At 42.9% G+C, this 25,737-nt stretch overlaps 1 protein-coding gene across 3 annotated transcripts in view; it reads right to left on the bottom strand.

The window, feature by feature from the left end:
* Positions 1-25,737, bottom strand: part of tbc1d22a (TBC1 domain family, member 22a) — a 490,669-nt gene that overhangs the window by 87,950 nt on the left and 376,982 nt on the right. For all 3 annotated transcript variants that reach the window (XM_060903060.1, XM_060903062.1, XM_060903061.1), the window contains one exon: positions 8,678-8,805. In XM_060903060.1, coding sequence (XP_060759043.1) covers positions 8,678-8,805 — 128 coding nt within the window. The remainder of the gene's footprint in view (positions 1-8,677; positions 8,806-25,737) is intronic.

The following is a 25,737-nucleotide window of genomic DNA, read 5'->3' as shown; positions in this document are numbered from 1 at the left end:
TTTCTGTGTTTGATGTTTGAGTGTTTTGTCCGCCGGTTGTGGTGTAGCTCCGGACCCAGTTTTGGGCGTCGGTTCCCTCCAGGCCTTGGTTCACTGTGGGTGATGCCTGTGCTCCCAGCTATGGACTGCAGTGAGCTCGTTGCTCATTTTAACATCATGGTTGTCCAGCGCTCTGTGCTTTAATGCTTGGCATGATGTTCCGAGCAATGTTGCTCGGTGGCGTCACGGCGTCTGTGCAGGCGGTTTGGGACATACCAGCGCTCTGAGTGGCGGTGCTTCTGTGCTCGCTTTGTGGATCCATGGCGTGGTGTTTGAGCGATGTTGCTGGCGGTGCCACGGCGGCTGTGCTGGAGATGTGGGACTTGTTTTCGTGTGCCTTTTGGTGGGACTGTAGCCACTACACCACTGGAATGATATCCTGACCTCTATTTGGTGGCCTTTTTTTCTTTTCTTTTTTCTGCCTATTATTGGAAAGCGACCTTGGGTTTTGAGAAAGGTGTGATATAAATTGAGAATATTATTATTATTATTATAAGTCATCTTTTCTAGACATCCCTCCACAAATCCTTCTGTTTACCGAACCCAAGTGAAGAGACGGCAGGAAGCCAGAGTGTAAACAATGAGTGTGTGCTTGTGACCAATAAAAATCGACTACACATAATGACCAAATGAGCACCAAGCTTTTGACCAATCGCAGTGCGTCTTAATCGGCCTGGTGTGGTGGTCATTATCTCTGTGTGAACCAAACAATGGTGCAGTCTAAGCTGATGAAGTTTTTTGGGCGAGCTTCTTCAAGCATCGAAGATGACTTCAGGGCCGAAACAGCCACGGGGGAGACACACTCAGAGCCCCAACCGTCCCCGAGCACATCGAACAGTGTCATTAATACAGGGGTCGGTAAAAAATGCCAAAGCTGTGGCAAGCAACTGAAGGGAGCTATGTTTCAGGCGGCGTGGCGTGTTGAGTTCCTGTGGCGAGCGTATGATGAAAAATGCTGTCTCGTTCTGCATTCGTTTCGTGAATCGACAGGAAATTCGAATTCCTTCACTGTTGGTTCTTCTAAGATTCTTCTCGACTCTGTTCAATTGTAAATCAAGTTTTGTGTTGAAGTAAAGGCTAAAGGGAGTCCTAATACCTTGTTTGAATAATTCCATGCTAAAATAACCATCAGGTTTATTTTAGCTTGATGGTGCACAGGGAGCCCAGAATCAAGTCTCTCTTATTGGAGGCTGGAGTGGAGCCCATATTTTATATGTAATGGAGAGGCCTAGCTGTATCTGTACAAATATTTGAACTGGGCCAGTTTGGTTGGTATAAACCTGTATTAAGTCCACTTTGATAAGTCGGTAACTAAGAAAAAATACAGACTAAGTGAAAAAAAAAAGTGAAAAATACTTATTTGACTTTAAAAAAAAAAAAGTGGAGAATATTTTTCAGAACCCAGTGGGAGCCCTGAACAGGCTGAATACTTTTCTGTTGCACCACTCATGAGGGCCTATTATAAAAAGGTTATTTATACTGCATTTTTTCAAAGCATCAGGTATTCCGACTCTTAGTCCATTAGACATTCTGACCTCTAGCTAGAGCTCTAAAATAATTTTATTCTGTACAATGATTAAAAACACAAGAATCATTTCATGCAGCATTATGTACTACACAAACCGAAGCTTGTAGAGGCTTTGCCTCTTATATGGTAATTATTTCCCCGAATAGCCAGCTGCCTAACATCAGCCCCAAGGACAGTGATACTACAAGTACCACAGATAGTGACTGCAACTACAACTAATGCCAAGGAGACTCTAGGGTATACGGCTTGTCAGGAGGAATATAAAAAGCCTGCCGGAAGGGACTGCAGAGAACATCTGCGCACCACTGTAAAAAGGTTCCATGCCTTAATGTGTCCCTCCACTTTGTCATCACAGATTCCCCTGAAGAAGGTGAACCTCCAGATCTTTACTAAAGCGTCCAATACGTCTGCAAGTGCGATTTACATATTTCTATGTTTAATCCTTTGGGGTTAAGAGCTTCTCTGGCGAAACTCGACAGGTTTAGAATGAGTAGGTCATATATTCAGATAAATATCTTCACCAGATAGTGTGAAAAACATTTCCTTACCCATTGTGTCGAACCGTTTTGATCACTTGACCTGATGGGATTACGAGTTGGCGGTAGGATGGGTTTTCACTCTTCTCATTGAATGGAATGGAAATTTTTTACTCTTCTCATTGAATACCCCCTCCCACTGCCAACCCTTTATCCCAAAACAATAGGATATCATTTTTTTGATGGGTCATGTTTTTTTTTTGTTCCCCCCCCCACACACACATTCCAACACAGTTCTAAAACTGTGTTTTACAACATCTTCATTTATCTGTTATATATATTTTTTAAAGTCCAATCATGACATACATACTATATGGATATTATTGTAGCTGAACTTGTGCTGAATACAAAAAAGGTCATATGACTGAAAATACTGCTTAGAGTCGTTGAAATTGACAACAAAATCAGAGCATATCAAAATCATTAGAGTGGCAGAAAATACCCTCAGACCCCAGAGGGTTAAAAATCCACATTCAAATGTTTAAGATCTCATACTCTACTTGTAGATTTTTTCGAATATACCTTTTCAACAAATGAAAGAAAACATTGTGTGCTTATCCCATACATTGTTTCATTACGAATATGTTCATATTTCAACAGAATATAAAAAGGAACAAACTGGGCATCCTAAAAATGTGAGCATCTCAGTCATGTGATTTTGCTGATGCAGTCAGCATATCTGGGAACAAATCTGTGGTTTCGCTGCACCACATGAACATCACCAAAGGTGACATTTTTAGACGGCTAAAACTACTCACCTTACATCAGAACAGAATGAACAGTGCTTCAAAAAACCTGTCTTGATGTACAAACTCTGCTGACTCCACTTCAAAAACTGGTAGAAAACGTATCATGGTACATTTATCTCATATACGAGGGCACTTCGAAAAGATCTCGGCCTCAACCAGAAACAAGGGGCGTAATTCCCATTTTGGGTCATAACTGTACACGATAAAGCCTTACACTCAAATGAAAGAAGCAATCAACCAAGAAAGAGGAGGAATGCTTCAAGCTGGCAGGCTGTTGCTCCAGGACAATGCGCCCGTCCACACAGCACAGGTGGCAGGGGTAGAAACAGCCAAATGTGGCTTTGAACTGTTGCCCCATGCACTTTACTCACCTGACCTGGCACCGCCTGACTTCTGTCTGTTTCCCAAACTGAAATTCCACTTGCGTGGTCACCATTTTCAGAGTGATGATGAAGTCATCCACGCTGTTGAGGAAGACCTGAAGGCCTTTATGTGACCTTCTTCCATAAAGTGATTATGAAGACTGAACATCAGTGGACCAAGTGCATTGTACTTAAAGGAGACTATGTTGAAAAAGAATGCAAGAACAATCTTTCTCCTGTGAGGCCGAGAACTTTCTAAAAGTACCCTCGTATATAACCGCTCTTGGTCTTCTGGAGAAAGGTTCAAAGCATTGAACATTACATTACATTACAGGCATTTAGCAGATGCTCTTATCCAGAGCGACATACAACATACCCAGAGCAGCCTGGGGAACAGCTGGGGGTTAGGTGCCTTGCTCAAGGGCACTTCAGCCATTCCTGCTGATCCAGGGAATTGAACCAGTGCCCTTTGGTCCCAAAGCTGCTTCTCTAATCATTAGACTTCCCCATTTAAGAGCACAGATGCATACTAGATCGAATATTCGAAATACACGCTGCTAAAGTGTAAACTAAGCACAGACACAATCACACTGATGGAGTCAGTCTTCAAAATTTTGGCCATTATAGTGTCACGTCACGTGAAACACATGGACCAGAGTGTTTCTTTTGCTGAATTTCTAATGCCATTCTACTGGGCAATATGTAGTGCAATATACAGTACGAGTCAAAAGTTTGTACATTCAGAGGTTTTTCAGTATTACTGACTATTTTCTACATTGTAGAACAATACTGAAGACATCAAAACTATGCAATAACATACAAATAAAAAAGAAACTAGATCAACGGTGAGCTACTGCTGACTTACGTATCCCCCCCGCTCTCGCTTATATCAGAATGCAAGCAATCGAAGGAATAGGACACTTAATATGAATGTTGACTTCAACAAATAATGAACCCTGAAACAAATAAGTAAAGAGCTGTGTCTCTCCCCCCAGGGATTTCAAATAGCATCCTGGTAAACGGGCATTGTGAAATAGCATTTTGCTTCTTGAAATAGCGTCAAAATCCACACGATATGTTTCGCAAATACATTCGGTCGGTAAACAGGAAGTCGATGTGCGACAGACCTGAAAATGGTATACACAGTATAGAACCCCAAGCTGAAGCTCGGTACCAAATATCAAGCAGTTGTGATTTGTAGTTGCTGAGAAACGTGTTACGAAAATGTTGTAAATCCACACTATACGTTTTGCAAATACATTTGGTCAGTAAACAGGAAGTTGATGTGCGACAGACCTGAAAACGGTATACATGGTATAGAACCCCAAGCTGAAGTTTGGTACCAAGTGGCTACGATTTGTGGTTGCTGAGAAAAAGGGTGTTTCGGACGGACGGAGATACGGACAGAGGTAAACCAGTATACCCCCCTCCTTCGGAGCAGGGGTATAATAAAAACAGTAAACAGCTCTATTTGACAGCTGTAGTAATCCATGTTATGTCAAGAACCGCTCAGCTAAAGCCTAGGTCACACCCGGACGTACGATTTTTTGGCCGTGCGATTTTTGGCGTTTCCCAAATCGCTGCGTTTTTTTTTTGTTCGTGGAGAAAGACGCGCGTTGGTCGTAAGTTTGTCTTGCAACCTGAAAAAAACATAAGCGCCCGTAGAGTTTGTTTGACATGACAAAGAACCTCTGTGGCCGGTCTGCGGCTCGAAAATCAGCACGTCACACGCGCGCCCTCCGTGCGTTTCACGCGCGCCCTCCGTGTGTTTCTTGCGTTTTTTGCACGTAGACCAGCCGTAGGAGCATGTACGGCCGGTTGTGACCGAGGCTTAAGTAAAGAGAAACGACATCCATCATCACCAAGACATGAAGTGTCTTTTAAGTAATAAAGAAAAGCACTACTGTTATTGCTGGAGTGTGGATATATAGTGCATATGAAGCAACTTCATGAATGAAATCAAAATGCAGCCCTAAACAAATGCGTTTTTATTATTCGCATTTAAAAACACATAGTGAAATCAAATCACTGCATGTTTTTAAACGTGAATTAAAGACGCATTTGTTGAGGGCTGCATTTTGATTTCATTCATGAATTTTATTATTACCGGCCATTTTATATTTTACTGCGTTTTAATTATTTTTAGTTATTGCATATTTTAGATATTTTCCTTGTAACTGATTTATTTTTGATACTGTAGAGCGCTTTTGATCATTGTATGTAAATGGCACGATATACATTATTATTATTATCATCATCATCATCATCACCTTGATCTCCCGCTACCTCACCGACAGGCCGCAGTACGTCAGGCTGAAGGACATCACGTCCGACATTGTGATTAGCAGCACCGGAGCACCCCAGGGCACGGTGCTGGCCCCTCTTCTCTTCACCCTGTACACCGCGGACTTCTGCTACAACTTGGAGCTGTGTCGCATTCAGAAGTTTGCCGATGACACAGCCATCATGGGGTGCATCAGGGACGTCAGAGAGGAGGAGTATAGGAGCCTGGTGAGGGACTTTGCCGTTTGGTGCAACAGGAACCATCTGCAGCTCAACACCTCGAAGCCCAAGGAGCTGGTCATTGACTTTGGGAGGTCCAGACCAAGGTCACAACCAGTCCTGATCGAGGGAGTCGAGGTGGAGGCTGTGGATTCCTACAAGTACCTCGGGCTGTGGCTGGACAGGACTTGCAACACCAACCACCTGCACAGGAAGGGACAGAGCAGGCTGTACTTCCTGAGGAGGCTGCAGTCCTTTAACATCTGCAGGAAACTCCTGTGGATGTTCTATCAGTCCGTGGTCGACTCGCCAGTGTCCTGTTTTACACCGTGGTGTGCTGGGGGGGCAGCACATCCAAGGAGGACACATCCAGGCTGGACAAACCGATCAGGCGGGCCGGCTCTGTGGTCAGCATGAAGCTGGACTCTCTGGTGACGGTGGCAGAGAAGAGGACTACGGACAAACTAGTGAACATCATGGACGATGCCAGTCACCCTCTGCACACCGTCATCAGCAACCAGAGGAGCCTGTTCAGTGACAGAATGCTCCTTCCCAAGTGCAGGACTAACAGACTCAAAAATTCTTTTGTCCCTCACGCCATCAGACTGTACAACTCCTCTCTGGGGGGGGGGGGGGGGGGGGGGGACGACACAGGAGCAGTAGCCTAGCCTAACCATGTGCAATACCTCTCCTGCTGGACTTTTTTCATATCTTTTTAATACATTTGTATTAGTGCTGTCAAGTGATTAAAATATTTAATCGCGATTAATGCCGCGACTGTCATAGTTAACTCGCGATTAATCGCAATTTAATCGCACATTTTTGTCACATGAAAAACCATTGTAATTCTCTTATCAGCATAAAAAGTGAATGGGCTTGCTCACCGTTCGAACTACAGGGGTACACGGGGGATCCGAGATCCCCTGAAACAGACATGCGCTCCCTTGAAAACATGATTTGGGAAATGTTGGGGGGTCTCTAAAATATAGAGAGCTCCGAGATGATGCTAAAAATAGTAACCATGCGGTCGGCGCGGCCATCTTGGAAGTCACTCGCTCCAGAACGCGCATAGAGTACACATCATAGAGTAAACATTCACCGATTCGTTTCCGCGTTAGAGGGCTTAGAAGCTTTGATTTTTTAAGAATTTAGACATCTGAAGTGATGGAGCACTACTGTGAAAGTTTGGATAAGCAGGCACGGGAGCGTTATGCTGAGAAGGTATGTTTCATTGGGAATGTAGATCCATACACTGTTAGTGAGAAGGAATGGAAAGCTGACCCCAGCTTGTTGCCGCATAATTATCAATTATTTTAGTCAGTGAATAAAATGTAGGCCTAGTATGTAACTTGTACTAACAGCATGTGTACATAAACATTACTAGGCCTAGATCTTAAATGCCATTTGATGCAACAATGCACTGCAGTAGACATAAGCTACCTAATGTGACAAATATATCCATTAATCATTGCTGAAAGTACTGTACATCGAAAAGATAATAGTTTATATCACATTTATTTTAGTAACTATGAAATTCAAGACAATATTAACCCACCTGTCACAAAGTGATCAGAACAAATCCGGATACAGTCTAGTCCTAAATTTGATCGGTTAATGGCAGCCAGCCACTGTCGTCTCCTCCGCTCGCTTTTCTCCTGTGCTGCAATTCCCTGGTTTGTCACGACTTTAGGGAGTCTGTGGAAGCTTTTGCCACCCTTTTCCCCCGGCTACTACAGCCAACAATGACACACGTATTCGGCATTTTGCTTCGCTGAGCAACAACAATGCACTGACACAGCGACGTTTGACTTCCAATATGGCCGCTGCCGGGTTCGCGCTGATCTCGAAGCACTCTATTGGCAAAATGATGCTTATTGACATAGCAATCATGTGTAACGGGAAGCATTTGCATATCCGAAGTGAGCGCGCGATGGAGATCCGCGCTCTGAGACAAGCGCAAGCACCCCCAAGGGAAAAAAAAGGGACCCCCCGAAAATATCGGCATAGTTCGAACACTGGTTGTACCAATCTTTTTTTTATTTTTATTGCAGAGCATAACACGTCTTGTCACAGCCACTGCAAAGTGGGGCTGGAGCCGCCGATGGGAAAACGAAACTTAAGCCGAGCACCGTGGCTCTTCGGGGGAGGGCAGAGGACTCTGGCTGTGCGGGGCGTGGCATCATGTCACAGAGCGTTAATCTCGCGATAAAAAAATTATCGCCGTTAAAATTGAGTCAAGTTAACGCGTTAATAACACGACATTTTTGACGGCACTTATTTGTATATGTAAATACTTAATTTATTTATCTAGAAGTTTTCTAAAGACTTAATTTATCTAGAAGTTCTCTCTTTTTTCTATTCTATTCTCTGTTTATCCTATAATGATGCTACTGGAATTTTAATTTCCCAAAGGGATCAATAAAGTTCTATCTATCTATCTATCTATCTATCTATCTATCTATCTATCTATCTATCTATCTATCTATTATTATATGAAGCGAATTAGGATTTGGCGCCTCTGTACAGAGGGCTCAGTATAAAATCTACCCGAGACTGTCTCTGCTTACGCAAGCGAACCGTCACCTTCCATGGTGTACGAACACACAGTGCACTGCGACTGCTAATGAACACCTCGAATCTTAAACACCACCCCATCTGTTCTCAACCTCCCCTTCTCTTTGAATGGTTTGACAGCAGAAAGGGAAAAAAAAGACAGAAAAAAACACCTCCAGGACATAACTTCCATCAATGATCCACGGCTTTTATGTTCATGTTGAAGATCAGGTGTGTGAGGACCACGTGTCAATCAACGCAGCTCATACCGTATGTATGAACTACGAATGCAATCCGGATTCACCCAAACCATCAGTGATGCAGCACAAAAGCAAACGCCACGGTCACTGCCGCTATTTCCAACAGGTTAACAATTACATGCGCCATCAACCAACAGTAATGTGTTACCTGGTAGGTGTCCCACAGTCGGATGGTGCAGCGCAGGGGAAGCTCTCTCATCAGCAGGTTATTCATCCAGCGGAAGGCAAACTGCAAGTATTCCACTTCATAATGCTGCATGTGCCGATGTACGGTCACTAAACAGAACACACACACACAGTAATATTAGCAAAGCAGTATATTCCATAACAGTCAGGACAGCTACTTGCACAGCGTTCAAAATTACAGTAAAAGGAGTGGAAATGCACAGTAACCGGGGAGGACATGATGGAAATGGATAACTCCGGTTTCCTTTATAAAAACAATTCTGAACTTTAGTTTAGACGAAACGCAGAGCTGTTGAAGGGTCATTTCTGATTGGCCAGAAGGTTGACATGCAAAGTTTATATTAACGTGCTCATTTCTATAGTAACAACAGATCTGCATGGTGGGCACTCAAGAACAACGGATTAAAAAAACAACAACGTGTAATCATTGTTATTCTCTCCACATTCACAGGATATGAGCAATCTTGCAATCTGATTGGCTACTCTACTACTAATACCCTGTCCACACTAGGGATTTTGTACCGATACGAAACTACTTTCGTACCGCAACACCTGTCCACACTAGCAACTATACCGGTACTGTAGCGGTATAACTGTATCGGTACGAAACCCACAAATGTATGGGTTTCGTACCGGTACAGTATCGGTACTGTAGCGCTTCGCTGTAGTGTGGACAGATGAAGCGGTTCTGTATCGATACAAATATAATGCGCATGTGCAAAGTCACACACCTCAATCGATGTCTTCGCTGAATAAAATAGTGAAGAACGGAGATTCGTTTGTTTCTTTCTCAACTGCCTCGCGCGTTTTATACGATTCGACTGAATAAATGACCACCAGAAATACAGACTGTACACTGACAACAAAAAGCACACACACGTTGTTTCATCCGTACGGAAGCCGAGAGAGGCCCTTCATATAATCCTTTTTTTTATTCACCTTGTTATCCCGAGATAACAACATAATTAATTCAGGATCTCGAGAAAACAACACAACTAATTCGAGATCTCGAGAAAACAAAACCGTTATTCCGAGATCTCGAGAAAACAAAACAGTTATTTCATGATCTCGAGTAAACAGCTGAGAAATGGTTCATTCAGGTACGCCAAGAGACTTGTGATATGCTGACTTTGGGGCTATTTCTCATTCTGTATAGACGCAACTTTGGTCATTAGAATGTCTGGAGTAATCGATCACCTAATAAGGCAATATTTTGATCAGGGGTTGACACAGGGAGAGATTGCATTAAGTCTTTTAATAAGGGATCATTTCAAAATTAGTCCGCGGCACCTCCGCAGAAGACTGGCCCGGCTTCGTCTCTACCGACAGAGATACAGCGATCCAGCTGAGATCATGAAATAATTGTTTTGTTTTCTCGAGATCACGGAATAATTGTTTTATTTTCTCGAGATCTCGAAATAACAGATGCCATATATTCTCGGAAGGAAGTTACTCGGTAACCACGGAAACATTTCGCACACGCGCATTTCAACTACCGTGAAAGAAAACCGCAAACATTTCTCACTAGTGTGGACAGATGCACTAACACTACGTTCAGACTGCAACCTGAAACGACCCATATCTGATTTGTTGTGAAATCCGATTTTTTTGTTAGGCCGTTCACATTACCAATTATATGAGACTTGTATGCGATCTCCAATATGAACGGAAAACGACCCAAAAGTGTCCCGCATGCACAAATTGACACGTAATAAGCACATCTACGTAATACGTAAACAAAAAAAAAGCGCACTCTTCAAGTTTAATGATTTGTTTGTTTGTTTAATTATCTGGTTAGTGTTAAAGTGTGAGGTCTCGTGTGTGTTTTTGTTTCTGAACTGAAATGAAAACGTGTAGCCTGGTAACGAGGGTTGACTCCTAAATGTCTCTCTAATTTCTATATAAGTGCACTACATGTTACTAGGAAGTAATGGATTTTTAAACTCTATATAGTGCACTCGAGCTTCAGTAGGCAGTCATTTGGGATACGGCCGCTGTATTACCAAACTCTTAATTCAGGCTTAATAATTTGCACATATTTATTTCGTCATATTAATAAACTTTTTCTACATTTTTATAAATATTTGTTTAGATTGTTTATAGCCAGCTGAATTCTGCAACTTCTCTCAGCGCTGGCTCAAGGTGCAGAAACACCAGTGCAGTTTGCTATGGAGATGAGGCGAGACCTGGCGATGTGGTTTTTGTGGCGGCGGCGGAACTCACACAATAATCTGATTAATGTGGGCAGCAGACTAATGAGACCGAAGGTGTCAAATTACTGGAAATTTCCAGAACAATCTTATAATCTTGTAATACAGGATGGTTTAAGTGATAAATCAGTTATAGAAACTGTTTTATTTCATCAGGCTAACAGATCAACATCCAGGTCCCTACCAAATCCACCATTAGCTTGATCAATTCTATAAAAGTCTATTTAAATTCTGAAAACTGTACAAATGTTGTTGCTTTCCACCAAAGAGGCGGGATTAGCCAACGCAGAATAGTGACGTTTGTCTCTTGTTGATGACGTGTAGGTCGCATGAATGCGACCTGTCCGGTCAGACTGCAGTCGCATGTGAAAATAACGGATATGCATCGGGTTTAGGACCACATATCCAAGCGGCCTGGGTCACACGTGAAAAAAATCGGATCTGTGTCGTTCAGATTGTCAATAACAAATCGGATACAGGTCGCATATGGGCAAAAAAATCGGATATGGGTCGTTTCAGGGTGCAGTCTGAACGTAGTCTAAACTGTACCGGTATACTTTGTATCGATACAGTTATACCACTTTCGTACCGGTATAAGTGTGAACACAGCATAAGATATCAGCTCATATACCGTGAGTAGAGAAAAACAAAACGGCGGCGTGTGTTGCTGAACCAACCGAGGATGAAATAAAAACCACTCGAAAACAAAACCCCAAAAAATAAAAAATAAAAGTGTTACCAGGCAAAATGAGCCTCGCCCAGCCTTTCCGGTGACCTTGACCTGATTACCCCCAAAATTTAAATCAGGTAAGCTATGGACCATTGCCCACCTACCCTGAAAATCTTAAGTCAATTGGTGCAACCGTCTAGACGCTAGATTGTTAACAGACAGACACACAAACAAACCGCACTGATTACAATACCTCGCCCCGCTTACTCCGTCGCGGGTGAGGCAAATATGGAATAAAAGTATTTGATGGTAAAAGCGTATTATTATAGCATTTTTCATAAATTGTTGTCATCATTTTGCTGGTTTGTTGACATTCTTCATCTTTAAGGATTAAAGATTTGTTGAATTTTTTTTAGACTGGTTCAAAAGCTCAAAGAAGTTTGAAAATTACATCACTGAAATTCCCAAGGAAGAATTAAATAAAGGTCTAAAGCTATTCGATACCTCGGCACGACCGCAAGACAGCGCTTTCTACAAAAAAAACAACACTAAAGCCAATTCGTGCAGCCATTGATAGGTTTTTAAGACGCCCGCCGAAGCGGAAACGATCCTGTTGGACGCTTTGTATAAAGTATTTATTTATCGAATTTGCAAAAAATGCTCCGTTTCTCAAAATTCAGTTAATGTGGATAGAATAAAACAGTTGTTCCGCTCGATCTCGTCATGCATGGCTTATAGCCGATCAGCTCGTGTACGACTCGATTTCATGGAATAATTGGAATATCATGGAATATGGAGTTTTCTGCAAAGAGAGGCTTTGCACGTTCCTGTTTTTCATCAACATGACATACAGTGGGGTTTTATTGTTGTCGCTGTTGTCTTATTAACTTCAAGAGAGAAAAAAAAAACGGGAGGCTGGTGACGAAATGACTCTATAGCTGTTAAGGCCAATTTATGCTGACAACCCAGTCCTCGCAGATGGCGTCTGCGTAGCCCCCCCACCTTTGCAGACGCTCTGCGCGCACCTCCCAAAAATTGTGACCACCGCAGAAGCCTCGCAGACAGCGTCGCAGACAAGAGGGCTCTGATTGGTCCACTCTACATCTGCTGTACACGCACTTCCGCTTCCCTACTGTCCCGGTTTGGTTTTTCACGACTGCCATTTTTAAAAACACGAGCGAAGATGGAGCAGCATGAAGAGCGGTTGATCGAGGAAGTGAGGAAGTACGTACATCTATACGACTCCAGTTCTAGTCATTATAAGTAACCGGAGGATAAACACTCCACTAACCACACCCACCAACTACTCCTAGCGATTTCGCGACTTCACACCCCCTTGCGTTGTGGCGGTGAATAACATCGCGCACGCCTATTACTCCCCGCTCAACGATAAATTACAACTGTCTGCGAAAAGCTGTCTGCGAAAGCCTTGTCGCAAGAGCATGCAGAGGCCCTTAAGTGATAATATCTTGTCTTGAGGACATTCTACAGCATGAAACGTACCTCTAAATGGCCATAAGATGCGTTATTATTTAATAAACCATTTTTTTTAAATGTTGGCAAATTGTCATGGAACAAAAGGAACATACAGTTTTTGGAAAATAATCCAATTACAATACCAATAAGTCCGTATCACGTCAGGCCACGCAACACTGCTTTCCTATCAAAGCCACTCTGTCAGGTTTTATTCCTTACTTAATAAACCAAATCATGCTAACAAAGCAAATAACACATGAAATGAATATTTCATTTTCTTCTAAACACCACCACAACACACCTTTACATTACAATGATTGTTCCTTACGTAACTGAAAAGAAATCCACACAGGATTAGTCTCATCTCATTATCTCTAGCCGCTTTATCCTGTTCTACAGGGTTGCAGGCAAGCTGGAGCCTATCCCAGCTGACTACGGGCGAAAGGCGGGGTACACCCTGGACAAGTCACCAGGTCATCACAGGGCTGACACATAGACACAGACAACCATTCACACTCACATTCACACCTACGGTCAATTTAGAGTCACCAGTTAACCTAACCTGCATGTCTTTGGACTGTGGGGGAAACCGGAGCACCCGGAGGAAACCCACGCGGACACGGGGAGAACATGCAAACTCCACACAGAAAGGCCCTCGCCGGCCACGGGGCTCGAACCCGGACCTTCTTGCTGTGAGGCGACAGCGCTAACCACTACACCACCGTGCCGCCCCACACAGGATTAGTGTTAAATAAATTACAACATGCTGCTAAAGCTTATTAATTCGCTGAACTCTACGCCAAGAACATATTTATTGGTGGATCTGTTTGGTTCACTGCAGAGTAAATTTTAGTGTCAGACTGTTTTGTAATTTTCCTTTTCACTAAGTGTTGTCTCTTCAAGGACTAACGGCTCAGAACATTTTGCACCGGAACATGTTTATCTTATCATGCTCCTTACATGCGTAGCAGACGTACATAACAGATGTGCATACAAGACAGCGATTAGACAAAATCCAATCAGCTTTAGAGCTGATCACGCTCCCGGCGCGTGATCAGAGCATGTAATTGCAATGATGTAAAGCAAAAGATATCATGTCTCGTTTTTATCTAGTAAAGAATATATGTATAAGGGTCTGTCTCAGAAACTGGGTACTGTGGTGGTACCCCACTAAATAAACTCAGTCAATAAACTATACGGTTTTGAATGGTGATGTTGGTTTTAATTTGAAATAAAATGATGAAAGAAATAATACAGATAAAACTAAATCTGTGATGTGAATACTCTTCAGAATTTGGCAAAAATTCTACAAATTTGTGGAAAAATGGCGGCTTGATCTGGGACATGATAAATGGTTGACTACATTGCGTTCCCTTAAAAAGGCTGTAGTCCACTGAAAAGTCTACAGTTATCACTAATTGTATTTTAAGTTGTAACTTTATCCACCTAAGGATTGGTGCGCTCACAGAATAATCATAACCGTAATAAAACATCATGCAAAATATTTCATCACCATTGTAACTCCGTTTTCCGCAAACCCAAAACCGATACGATCGTGCGTTTTGATCTAAACGGAAAGCCTCAGGGTCGAGGTCACTACCTCACCAAAAGTAGGAACTTAAAATCACTACGCCATATAAACATTTAGTTATAAATCTGCGATTTTGTTTTTTAAAACGAAAGCTGAAAGTTAGGTATAGAATATGTTTCTTACAGAATATGTTACGATGGTAGCTGGTCTTGTATGAATTTCTGAGCTATAAAATGAGTTGTGGTGTATTTTTTACCGTAGCGTGTTATTTGCGTGCGGGGAAGGACACACATTAACAATTTGCATGTGTAGAATGGAATTTTCCACTCCAGCAGTTAGAAGTTGATCGTGCTTCCATTTACGGTCTTTCTGTTACGCGGGTGATCTGTTTGGACGTTATCGCTGAAAAGGTGAGTTTTGACAGTTTTATTTTGTTTTAGTCTTGCAGTATAAGGCGATAGAATGTTTCTTTTTCATCTTACTTTCATATTTCGTAGTGTTTGCGTATTTTTGGCCAATATTTTGCAACCACGGTCAATTTAGATCAAACTTTTGGATAGAATCTACAGCCAGTCATTTTGCCCCGCCCCCGCCTCGCGCTCCGTCCGGCGCGGTAGTGATGTCCCGTTGCTCGCGCGCCGCAGCAGAGACCCGCGCGACCTTCAGCCGGTACAGTCGCTGTTCTTTTACCACCGCCGTTATTCTCATCTTTCCGGTGCGTTCTTGATTTTTCCATTGTGTCCTATTTCGCCATATCAAATACCCAAAACGGATCATATTATTCATATTTAAGTGAAGAATCAATTCAGTCGTCATAACTTGGCATTTTTAACCCAAGCAATCAAAAAGAGGAAATTTATTCAATATTTTCACTCCTCTGTGAAGGAGGGGCTTTAATTCTTCATGATGGAGTTATTTTATATGGAAATCAATTTTACAAAAACATTTGAATTGTAATCAAAAAAATGTTCCACAGTGGAGGCCAGATAAAGCAAGATACTATCTTTATTCTTATTAAACACGACAAAAGAAACATTGGGTGTTCGGTAAATGCAAAAAAAAAAATAGTAAAATTAGAAAATTTATTTTTTGACCATAATGTCCCAAATGAGAGAGCAGTTTCTGAGACGGACCCATATGGCTTTGAGAACAAAGGGACGGTGTGAGGGGTGTGCCGAACCCTCATCACCTGTCCGTTTCTGCAATAAACCTTCTTTCTCTTGCAAAAGGACGAGACTGATGTTCATGACATTCATGAAGTTTTAAACAGTTTCAGCATTCCTGATGGTGTACTAACGTTAAGGTTAAAGTATAAGTTTTGTTTTGAAAGCTAACTACGAGTTTACTTTGGAGAATTTTGAGATAAAATATGACTGATATCACATCATTTGGTGATGCAGGTTAGCAGGCGAGGGAAAATCAATCGTTAGCGTAGCGATCAAAGTGTGGGGAGTGTATATATATGTGTGTGTGTGTCAGAAAAAGGAAGAAGAAAACAAACTGCATTGTTTCGTCAGCACACGGGGAAAAAAATGACTTCATATACATATCTGAGTCAATAAGGAACACGGGCGGGATTAATCATAAATATGACATGTAGCAGTCATGGGGCTGAGGCTACGTTCACACTAATACGGTTTAGTTTTAAAACACATCAGTTTTGCTATGTTTACACCTGGCATCCACATCACGCTGGAGTTTTTGAGCCCCGAAAACAGGGACTTTTGGAAACATTTTAGTCTGAAAACTCTGTATTTTAGTGTCGATGGGAAAAAAAGGAGACGTCTGGAAGCGATGACACAGACACCGACTGGGTCTCAGTCACGATGTATCGTTCCCGGATTTGTCACACCCGTCATGTGACCCTTTTCCAAAACAAAGCAAGTGGCATCAGCTGTTCATACTGGCACGTGCATGCTCAGTGTCCATGGCTGGTCATGTGATGTGCGTTTTCAGGCGTGTTGGTACAGATGGAGATCATTTCTGATACGGAGATAAAACACTCGTCTGGATGGAGCTCGTTTTCATTTTAAAACTAAAGCGTATTAATGTGGAAGTTGCCTTCGATGCACTCTCGCACTCCTGGTGACATGAGGAACAGCAGTGTGTGTGGTTTCACACCTTCCTTCACAGAGTCATTCACACTTTCAACCACTTCACATAAACAACTCATTCTCATTAGCACTGCATACAGACTCACTGACAATCACCCAGAAGAGTGCGTGCGCGCACACGCGCACCCCTTTTACACAGCCCGTTCAAGGTGGAACTCTTACGCCTTTATTCCGTCTTGCGTTCCGTATAAAACGTCCGAATGTGGAATGAGGATCTGTGTTGTTCTGCCTCTGAGCCAGAAGGACTGGTAGTAACAGAGCCAGAATAGATGTCTGTGTAAAAGGGACAGTCGGCATGGCGGAACAGGGGTGTGACATTTTTAACATTAGCATTGTTCTTTCCGAGACCAGCACGAATTCAAACGTCTCCATCTATGGCGTCTAAGGTCCGCACACCTTTCTGCCTCAAATCGTGTCCTACTTCACTTCACTTTCTCCTCAAACATATTTCTGATCTCACAAATATTGCTTGCACAAGTCTCTCCATGCCTCTCTCCCTCGTTACCTTTCACTCTGACTCACTCTCTCTGTGAGAGTGCGGTTTGGCTCGGCTAAAGGACACAAAAACGGACGTGAGCCATGTTGGAGGATATACACAAACTCACATGGCGCGCATTTACTATAGAAGATACGCTCGAGAGGTCGTTGCGCTCTTTTCTTTCTTCGCTATGCTGACTCTTTGTGCTGTAATTGGATGCGGGCACAACTCTCTTTGAGACGAGGGGACTTTAGATTTCCAGCAATCACAAATAATGAAGGAGAAAAACCAAGCGAGTTGTAGACGTCAACAGCTGTCCAACCTAAACCGGGCTGATCTAAGCGATGAGAAAGCAAAAACCAAACGAGTCTGGAGTAAACATTTTTTTATCAACGGTAAGTGCTACGAACTAGTTATTAATGAAGGGTCGCAATATATAAGAAATATTGGATCGTTTAATCGCCTGGTTGTGCAGAAACTCGCCGTGATCATCAAATGTGTGATCCGACAATTAAAGGCTTCTACGATTACTTCAGTTTAAAAAGAGGTGTATATCATTTTTCATAACGCTGCTTTTAATTTGCTTTTTCTTTCTATTAAGGAAACCAGCTGATCTCTACAATTTTACAGATCCAGACTGGGCTCCAACACAAAACACGGGCTACATCAAAATCAAAGATGGTACGAAAGCGGTAGCTCTGAAAGCTTGGCTTACAGAGCGCAGAAAGAAACGCAAAATTGTTAAAGCCTAGGTCACAACCGGACGTACGATTTTTTGGCCGCGCGATTTTTGGCGTTTCCCAAATCGCTGCGTTTTTTTTTTTTGTTCACGGAGAAAGACGCGCGTTGGCCGTAAGTTTGTCTTGCAACCTGAAAAAAACATAAGCGCCCGTAGAGTTTTGGCCCTTTTCCACTACCCTTTTTCAGCTCACTTCAGCCCGACACGGCTCGCGTTTCAACTACCAAAAAACAGCACGACTCAGCTCGCTTCAGCCCTGCTTAGCCCCTAAAACTCGCACCGTTTTGAAGTAGGGCTGAAGCGAGCCGAGTGAGGCTGGGGGCGTGAGCAGACACTCCCCTGTGCACTGATTGGTGAGGAGGAGTGTCCTCACATGCCCACACACGCCCCGCGAGCACGCTGGGATCTGTAAACACCGCAAACCCGGAAGAAGAAGAATTACGAATTACGAGAATTTCTGGAGCCTTATGCGCCTCGCCTCATCTATACGCTCTTGCCAGTATCTGTTGGCGTTGTCGGTGACAACAAGCCACAGCACCAAGACCAGCAACACTAACGACTCCATGTCCTCCATGTTTATTGTTTACTATCCGGGTCGTGAGACTACCGCTTAAAAGATCACTGATGTCACTGTTTGCGCTGCTTAACGACATCACGTGACGTCCACCCACTTTCGCTAACTCCACCCAATGTGCCCACCCACTTCCAGCCAGCACGGTTCAGCGCGGTTGTAGTCGAAATGCAACTCCAACAGCCCCGCTCAGCCCAACTCAGCACCGCACGGCTCAGCCCGACTCAGCCGCGTTTGTAGTGGAAAAGCGGCATTTGTTTGACATGACAAAGAACCTCTGCGGTGGTCTGCGGCCAGTCTACGGCTCGAAAATCAGCACGTCACATGCGCGCCCTCCGTGCGTTTCTTGCGTTTTTTGCACGTAGACCGGCCGTAAGAGCACGTACGGCCGGTTGTGACCGAGGCTTAAGGAATCTTCCCAAACGATCACAGAGTCAATCCAACAAGACTCGTGTCAATCCTCTACCTTAAATACTGCAGCCTCTTCACCGGTGAGGGCTCTTTTACAACTAAATATGTTCTATAGTGTGTTCGATAGCCGTCTTTTGAAGCAGTCGAAATGATTGTTTTTAAAATAGATTTGAGAAATGACTACACGCTTCGAAATATAATTCCTCTTTACCTTCCAGTCTGTACTTTTACCACTGTGTATATATTGCATATCCTCCAACATGGCGGCAGTCAACGATGCAAGCAGTTTCGGTCACGTGGTTTCAAACGAAGAATACTGAGGCTGTTACTTCCCTTAAACTGCATATGATGCTCAGTAACTTTGTGTTTGAAGAGTGGTACAAATGTACACGGTGAACAAAAGCACCTCAACACTGAGTTCGTACAGCATTGTTTTGAAAGCAGCACCACGATGCTCGGTGTATTCATATTTCCGATGCTAATGATCCGCTGGGACGCGTCACGCCTCTGGGTGCAGAATGCTGGCTCTCAGTGTAAAAACATACACTGGTGTGGCTTCACGATAGCTTTATTTGGGTCAGTGGAAATAACCAAAGCCAGAATATTGAGGTTTCGTCTTTACGCCAGTATTACGGAATATCTGTATAAAAAGGGCTACACACTCACTCAGCCGTCTGCGTATGGCTGATACACCCTTAACGAAGAGACAGGAGGCGGAGTTGGAGGTGGCGGAGTTGAGGATGTTAAGGTTTGCGATGGGAGGTTGGACAGGATAAGGAACGAGCACATCAGAGGGACAGCACATGTGGAGAGCTTGGGAATGAAGCTAAGAGAGATGAGACTGAGATGGTATGGACACATCCTGAGAAGAGATGCAGAGCATGTGGGAAGGAGAATGTTGAGGATGGAGCTGCCAGGCACACGAAAATGAGGAAGGCCAAAGAGGAGATACATGGATGTGGTGAGAGAGGACATGAAAGTGGCAGGTGTGGTAGAGAAGGATGCGGAAGACAGGGAGCAATGGAGACGAAAGATCCGCTGTGGCGACCCCTAATCGGGAGCAGCCAAAAGAAGAAGACGATAGACACATACACACACACCAGCTAATGCTGATAAGCACAAACACTGGCAACAATTCATTCAACATTTTAAAACTCACTGAAATCAGCTGACTGTGAGGAAAAACTCCAGTTTACATGACATCGTCAATCTGTTATTAATTTCTTAATACACGAACTCAGCATTAAAGCTGCTTTCAATACATCAGGAAATTGACAAAGGAAAATATGATGTAAAAAATTTTCTTGCTGCTTTCTCCCCCACACATTTTATGATTCCACATAGCATGTAGCGTGTGTGTGTGTGTGTACAAGCACACATGCTCAGCATTAAAGAATCCAACAGTCAGAACCACCGTCTACAGTAAAGGTCAAAACACAGGCAGACGGGTTTACACGAGAAAGATCCGTACTCACAGAACAAAAAACCAGAGAAGGGTCAAAAACAACAAGCCCATTCTTCCTGCTTCCAACACATCAGCTTCAAGAACTGACTGTTCTCTTGCTGCCTAATATATCCCACCCCTTGACAGGTGCCACTCATCCATCCATCATCCGTAACCACTTATCCTGTTCTCCAGGGTCGCGCCTGAAACTGGAGCCTACCCCAGCTGACGACGGGCGAAAGGCGGGGTACACCCTGGACAAGTCGCCAGGTCATCAAAGGGCTGACACATAGACACAGACAACCATTCACACTCACATTCACACCTACGGTCAATTTAGAGTCACCAGTTAACCTAACCTGCATGTCTTTGGACTGTGGGGGAAACCGGAGCACCCGGAGGAAACCCACGCAGAGAACATGCAAACTGCGCACAGAAAGGCCCTCGCCAGCCACGGGGCTCGAACACAGGACCTTCTTGCTGTGAGGCGACAGTGCTAACCACTACACCACCCACAGGTCCCACTGTAATGAGAAAATCAATGTTATTCACTTCACCTGTCTGTGGTGAGAGTGTCAATCCACGTTAAATATCTTGAATTACTAATTGATGAGAATTTATCCTGGAAAACTCATATTGATTCTGTGATTACGAAAATAAGACAGACAATAGGTTCAATCGCGAAACTGAGGCATATCGTCCCCACCTGCACACTCCTGAATATTTACCAATCAGTTATTAGTCCATACATAACGTCTGTGTGGCAGTGGGGGCGTGGTCAAGCATCGGTCTGTGACCGGAGGGCGGAGTCAGGGAAGGTAAGTGGCAGAATCACTGCACCTGATGTTAATTAATGTTTGTGTGTCTTCCCCAGTGACCGCGCCCTATTTCAGGAGAGAAAGCGAGAGCAGAGGGAGCTCTCTCCCCAACCAGACGACTTGTGTGTGCGCGCATGCGTGTGTGGCTGAGAGAGTAAAAAGTTTGCACTGAAAAGTGAAAATAAAAAGAGTTTTGTGAACTCAGTTCTGGCCTGCCGTCCTTCTGTGCTCCACCCACCCATACGAACTGTCACAGTGGTGCCGAAACCCGGGACCGAGCACAGAAGGACGGCAGGCCAAAACTGAGTTCACAAAACTCTTTTTATTTTCACTTTTAAATAAATAAATTAAAAATTCTCATCAATTAGTAATTCAAGATGATTCTGCCATTTAACTTCCCTGACTCCGCCCTCCGGTCACAGACCGACGCCCGCTGCCACAGTCTGGTTTAATTTCTTGGGGTTATGCATGCAAGACCTTTTTAAATCGAATCTTCGTCTTCCAAAAGCATGCACGACGTCTTCTCTGTTTTGTCCAAACAAAAGAACGTGCGATACCTCTCTTCTTAAAGGCAAAACTATGACCAATAGAATTTTTATTTTATGAAACTGTCGCCAATTTAATGTATGACGTACACGCAAATACTGCTTCAACAAATATATTGAAGCTGTTCACCAAAATCTCAAGCGTCCATTCCTACGGAACCCGTTCCTCAACCTCCGATGATCTTTACATCAAATATTCAAGTCTTAATATTAAAAAAAAAAGCTTTCTCATGCGTCGGCATGAATGAGATACCAACCAATCTTAAAAAAAAAAAAAAAAAAGTATCTAAAAATTCTTTTAGACAAGCTTTAAAAGGAAAACTTTTCAAGATTCTCAAAAACGAAGACAGTTATCTTGAACTAGACTCTTTAATCGAACAAATCTAACGGTAACCTCTTCATTTATATTCATAAACTTATCTGGTAATTATGTCACCAAATTTCTATTCGGTTTCGAAGCTTCTTTTTCTCCCCTCTCAAATTTGCTTCTTTTATCGCTGTTCGAAATTATTGTCATTGTGTTTGTAAATTTATTTATGTACAGACTGGCCTGCCTCAATTAGTATTAGCACTACCTGCAGGCCAGTCTAATTCATTGTCATTTATTTTATTTGACCCAATAAACGTTAAACTTGGTGGTTTTAAATGGTACGGCTGAATGGTGTATAAACTTCAGCGTCATGTCCGAAATCACTCACTACTTACTACAGTATATAGTGGACTATATAGTGAGTTCGCCATTCTGTAGTGCTGTTCGAATGTATTGTGAGAGTTATTCCACTCTATATAGTGGACTCAGTATCCCACAATGCATCGTGAAAAGTAAAGTAGTGTACAACCAATGGTCACTAACCAAGCAATATATACCATCATGCATTGCGGTCGCGCTGAAAGAAAAATGGCAGACGACAGAGAGGAGCACCCGGTGCAGTAACGAGAGAAAAATAAAAATAGTAAGAGAATTTTTTTTTTCTTCTATACTTTCTTTCTGTCTGTCTGTACTATGAAAGCTAAGTCGAACTGGAGTCAAATTCCTCGTGTGTGTAACATACCTGGCAATAAAGTGCTTAAAGCCCCACAAAGCTGCCCGATATGATTGAAGTGGTGGGCAAAGCTGTCGGCACTCAGACTGTGGCTATAGAACTTGAACCACAACATGGTTGTCATCTGGAGACGCTTTCGGCTTTGCAAGGAATAAGTATTTCGGAGACCAAATGGAATTGAATTGAACAGAAATGGACAGATATGGACGAAATGGACAGATATGGATGAGTGGTGTGGACGTGTAAAGACTGCGTCTGTTCGAAAGACCAAACAATCTCTATCTTATTGACATTCGGCTCCCTGAACAGCACCGGCCTCGATCAAGGCCGTTGCTGGGGAAACATTTCCCCCAGAAGGTCACTGCTGGGAGACACTCTCGCATTCTTCACATTCCTTCCACAATTTTCCGCGGTCGCCGTTTTTCACCCCCAGTGTGACAAGCGGGTGCGTGACCAGCGCCGCTTGCATGGCTGCAGGAGCGGACAGCTGCTTGCTTGCGCTGGGTTACCCCTACCTCCTCCCCTCCCCTCCTACCCCCTTCCCCCCACCCCTTCCTCCCTTCCCCCCCTCAAGTCCCATGTTTTAATGTGTACTTGTGTTATTGTGTGCTTGTGCGGAGGTTTTTAAATGCTCCCACACTGTACTCCTGATAGGAGCATAGTGGGGGGTGTTCTTTTTTTCTTCATCGTTCCTCATGTTACTACTGTGTTTCTTTTTCTTTTATCCCTGTCCTCCTGTCCTGTTCCCCCTCTGTAAGGACAGGTTGATGGTCAATTTAACTGGTAACAGTGACAATAAAGGGTTCATTCATTCAGAATAAAGCTAAAACAGAATAGGATAAAATACAAGAATAAAAGTTATAGTGTAGAGTGAGGAATTAATCAAAAGCCTTAAATTTGATTTAATAAAAGGCAGCGGCAATGAAGAAAGTATTCAGGCTTGATTTAAAAGAACTGAAAGATGCAGCAGACACAAAGTACTTTGTATTTATTAATGAGAGAAATACGCTCAGTATAATATGTATTTATTATCGGTCATGTTTTAATTGTGTGACAGTAATAGCGTAAATAACAGCGCAGTGGAATAGTGTCCAAAAGTGTTTTTTTTTTTTCGTTTTACCAGTGAGCTCACTATATAGTCCTCTACAATATATCAGGCGTTCTCAACCTTTTCTGCTTCAAGGCCCACCTATTCATACTTGTACTAAGTCAGGGCCCATTAACAAATATCCTAATTATCTATTTTATTAGAATCTAATAATCTAGTGTAAAGTGTATTAATGGGATGCAACATCACTCCCTGTTACAGACGGGAGACCAGGAATTAAATAAATGCAATAAGAACAAACTGTTTTTAATTGTAGGTATTTAAAACTGTATGAATGCGCCAGAAGCCGACATAAAACCATGCATGCAGGGCATTCTCAGCCAAAAGGGATTAATGATCCAAAAGTGGAGTCTGGTCCATTAACACAAGAACTTATTGCCATGTTTGTGTACAGCAAACAAGCTAATTATTAAAACCAAGACGTTCATTCAAAAGAAATGGATACAGAAACCACTCAGTGGGATAGATCCTTACACGCTAACAAAGAAGGATTTTTCCTATGAAAGAAAAATTTACTCGCTCAATTTGACATTCATAGAATACACTTTGATCCTGTTGTAGCCGTAACTAAATACAAAGACAATAGTTATGCAGACTATTAATTAGTGTAATGTGAAGATAATTAACAATCAACAGATTTTAATTTTTTTGTTTGTTTTGTTTTTTAAGCTTGAGTACATTTTTAGTCTTTTGTATTAGCAATTATTTGTGTCTGTACAGTGCCTTGCAAAAGTATTCATCCCCCGTGGTGTTTGTCCTGTTTTGTCGCATTACAAGCTGGAATTAAAATGGATTTTTGGCTGGTTAGCACCATTTGATTTACACAACATTCCTACCACTTTAAAGGTGCACATTTTTTTTTTTATTGTGACACAAACAATAATTAAGATGAAAAAACACAAATCTGGAGTGTGCATAGGTATTCACCCCCCTCAGTGTCAATACTTTATAGAGCCACCTTTTGCTGCAATTACAGCTGCAAGTCTCTTGGGTATGTCTCTATTAGCTTAGCACATCTAGCACCTGGGATTTTTTCCCATTCCTCAAAGCAAAACTGTTCCAACTCCTTCAAGTTAGATGGTTGCGTTGGTGTACAGCAATCTTCAAGTTATGCCACAGATTCTCAATTGGATTGAGGTCTGGGCTTTGATTAGGTAATTCCAAGACATTTAAATGTCTCCCTTTAAACCACTCCAGTGTAGCTTTAGCAGTATGCTTAGGGTCATTGTCCTGCTGGACCATGAATCTTCATCTCAGTCTGAAACCTCTGGCTGACTCAAACAGGTTTTCCTCCAGAATTGCCCTGTATTTAGTCCCATCCATCTTTCCTTCAGTCTTGACCAGCTTTCCTGTCCCTGCAGATGAAAAGCATCCCCACAGCATGATGCTGCCACCACCATGCTTCATTGTAGGAATGGTGTTCTCAGGGTGTTGGGTTTGCGCCATACATGGCATTTCCTGTGATGGCCAAAGAGTTCAAATTTTGTCTCATTTGACCAGAGAATCTTCTTCCATGTGTTTGGGGAGTCTGCCACATGCTGTTGGGCAAACTCCAAATGTGCTTTCTTCAGCAATGGCTTTTTTCTGGCCACTCTTCCATAAAGCCCCGCCCGCTCTGTGGAGTGTACGGCTTAAAGTGGTCCTATGGACAGATACTCCCATCTCCGCTGTGGATCTTTGCAGCTCCTTCAGTGTTATCTTTGGCATCTTTGTTGCATCTCTGATTAATGCCCTCCTTGCCCGGTCTGTCAGTTTTGGTGGACGGCCTTCTCTTGTCAGGTTTGTAGTGGTGCCATATTCTTTCCATTTTGCTATAATGGATTTAATGGTGCTCCGTGCGATATTCAAAGTTTGGGATATTTTT

The sequence above is a fragment of the Neoarius graeffei genome, chromosome 21 (assembly GCF_027579695.1).
Source record: "Neoarius graeffei isolate fNeoGra1 chromosome 21, fNeoGra1.pri, whole genome shotgun sequence".
In the NCBI taxonomy this organism is placed as follows: Eukaryota; Metazoa; Chordata; class Actinopteri; order Siluriformes; family Ariidae; genus Neoarius; species Neoarius graeffei.
Note: the sequence above shows the minus strand (reverse complement) of the source record. Positions and strands in the feature narration are given on the sequence as shown.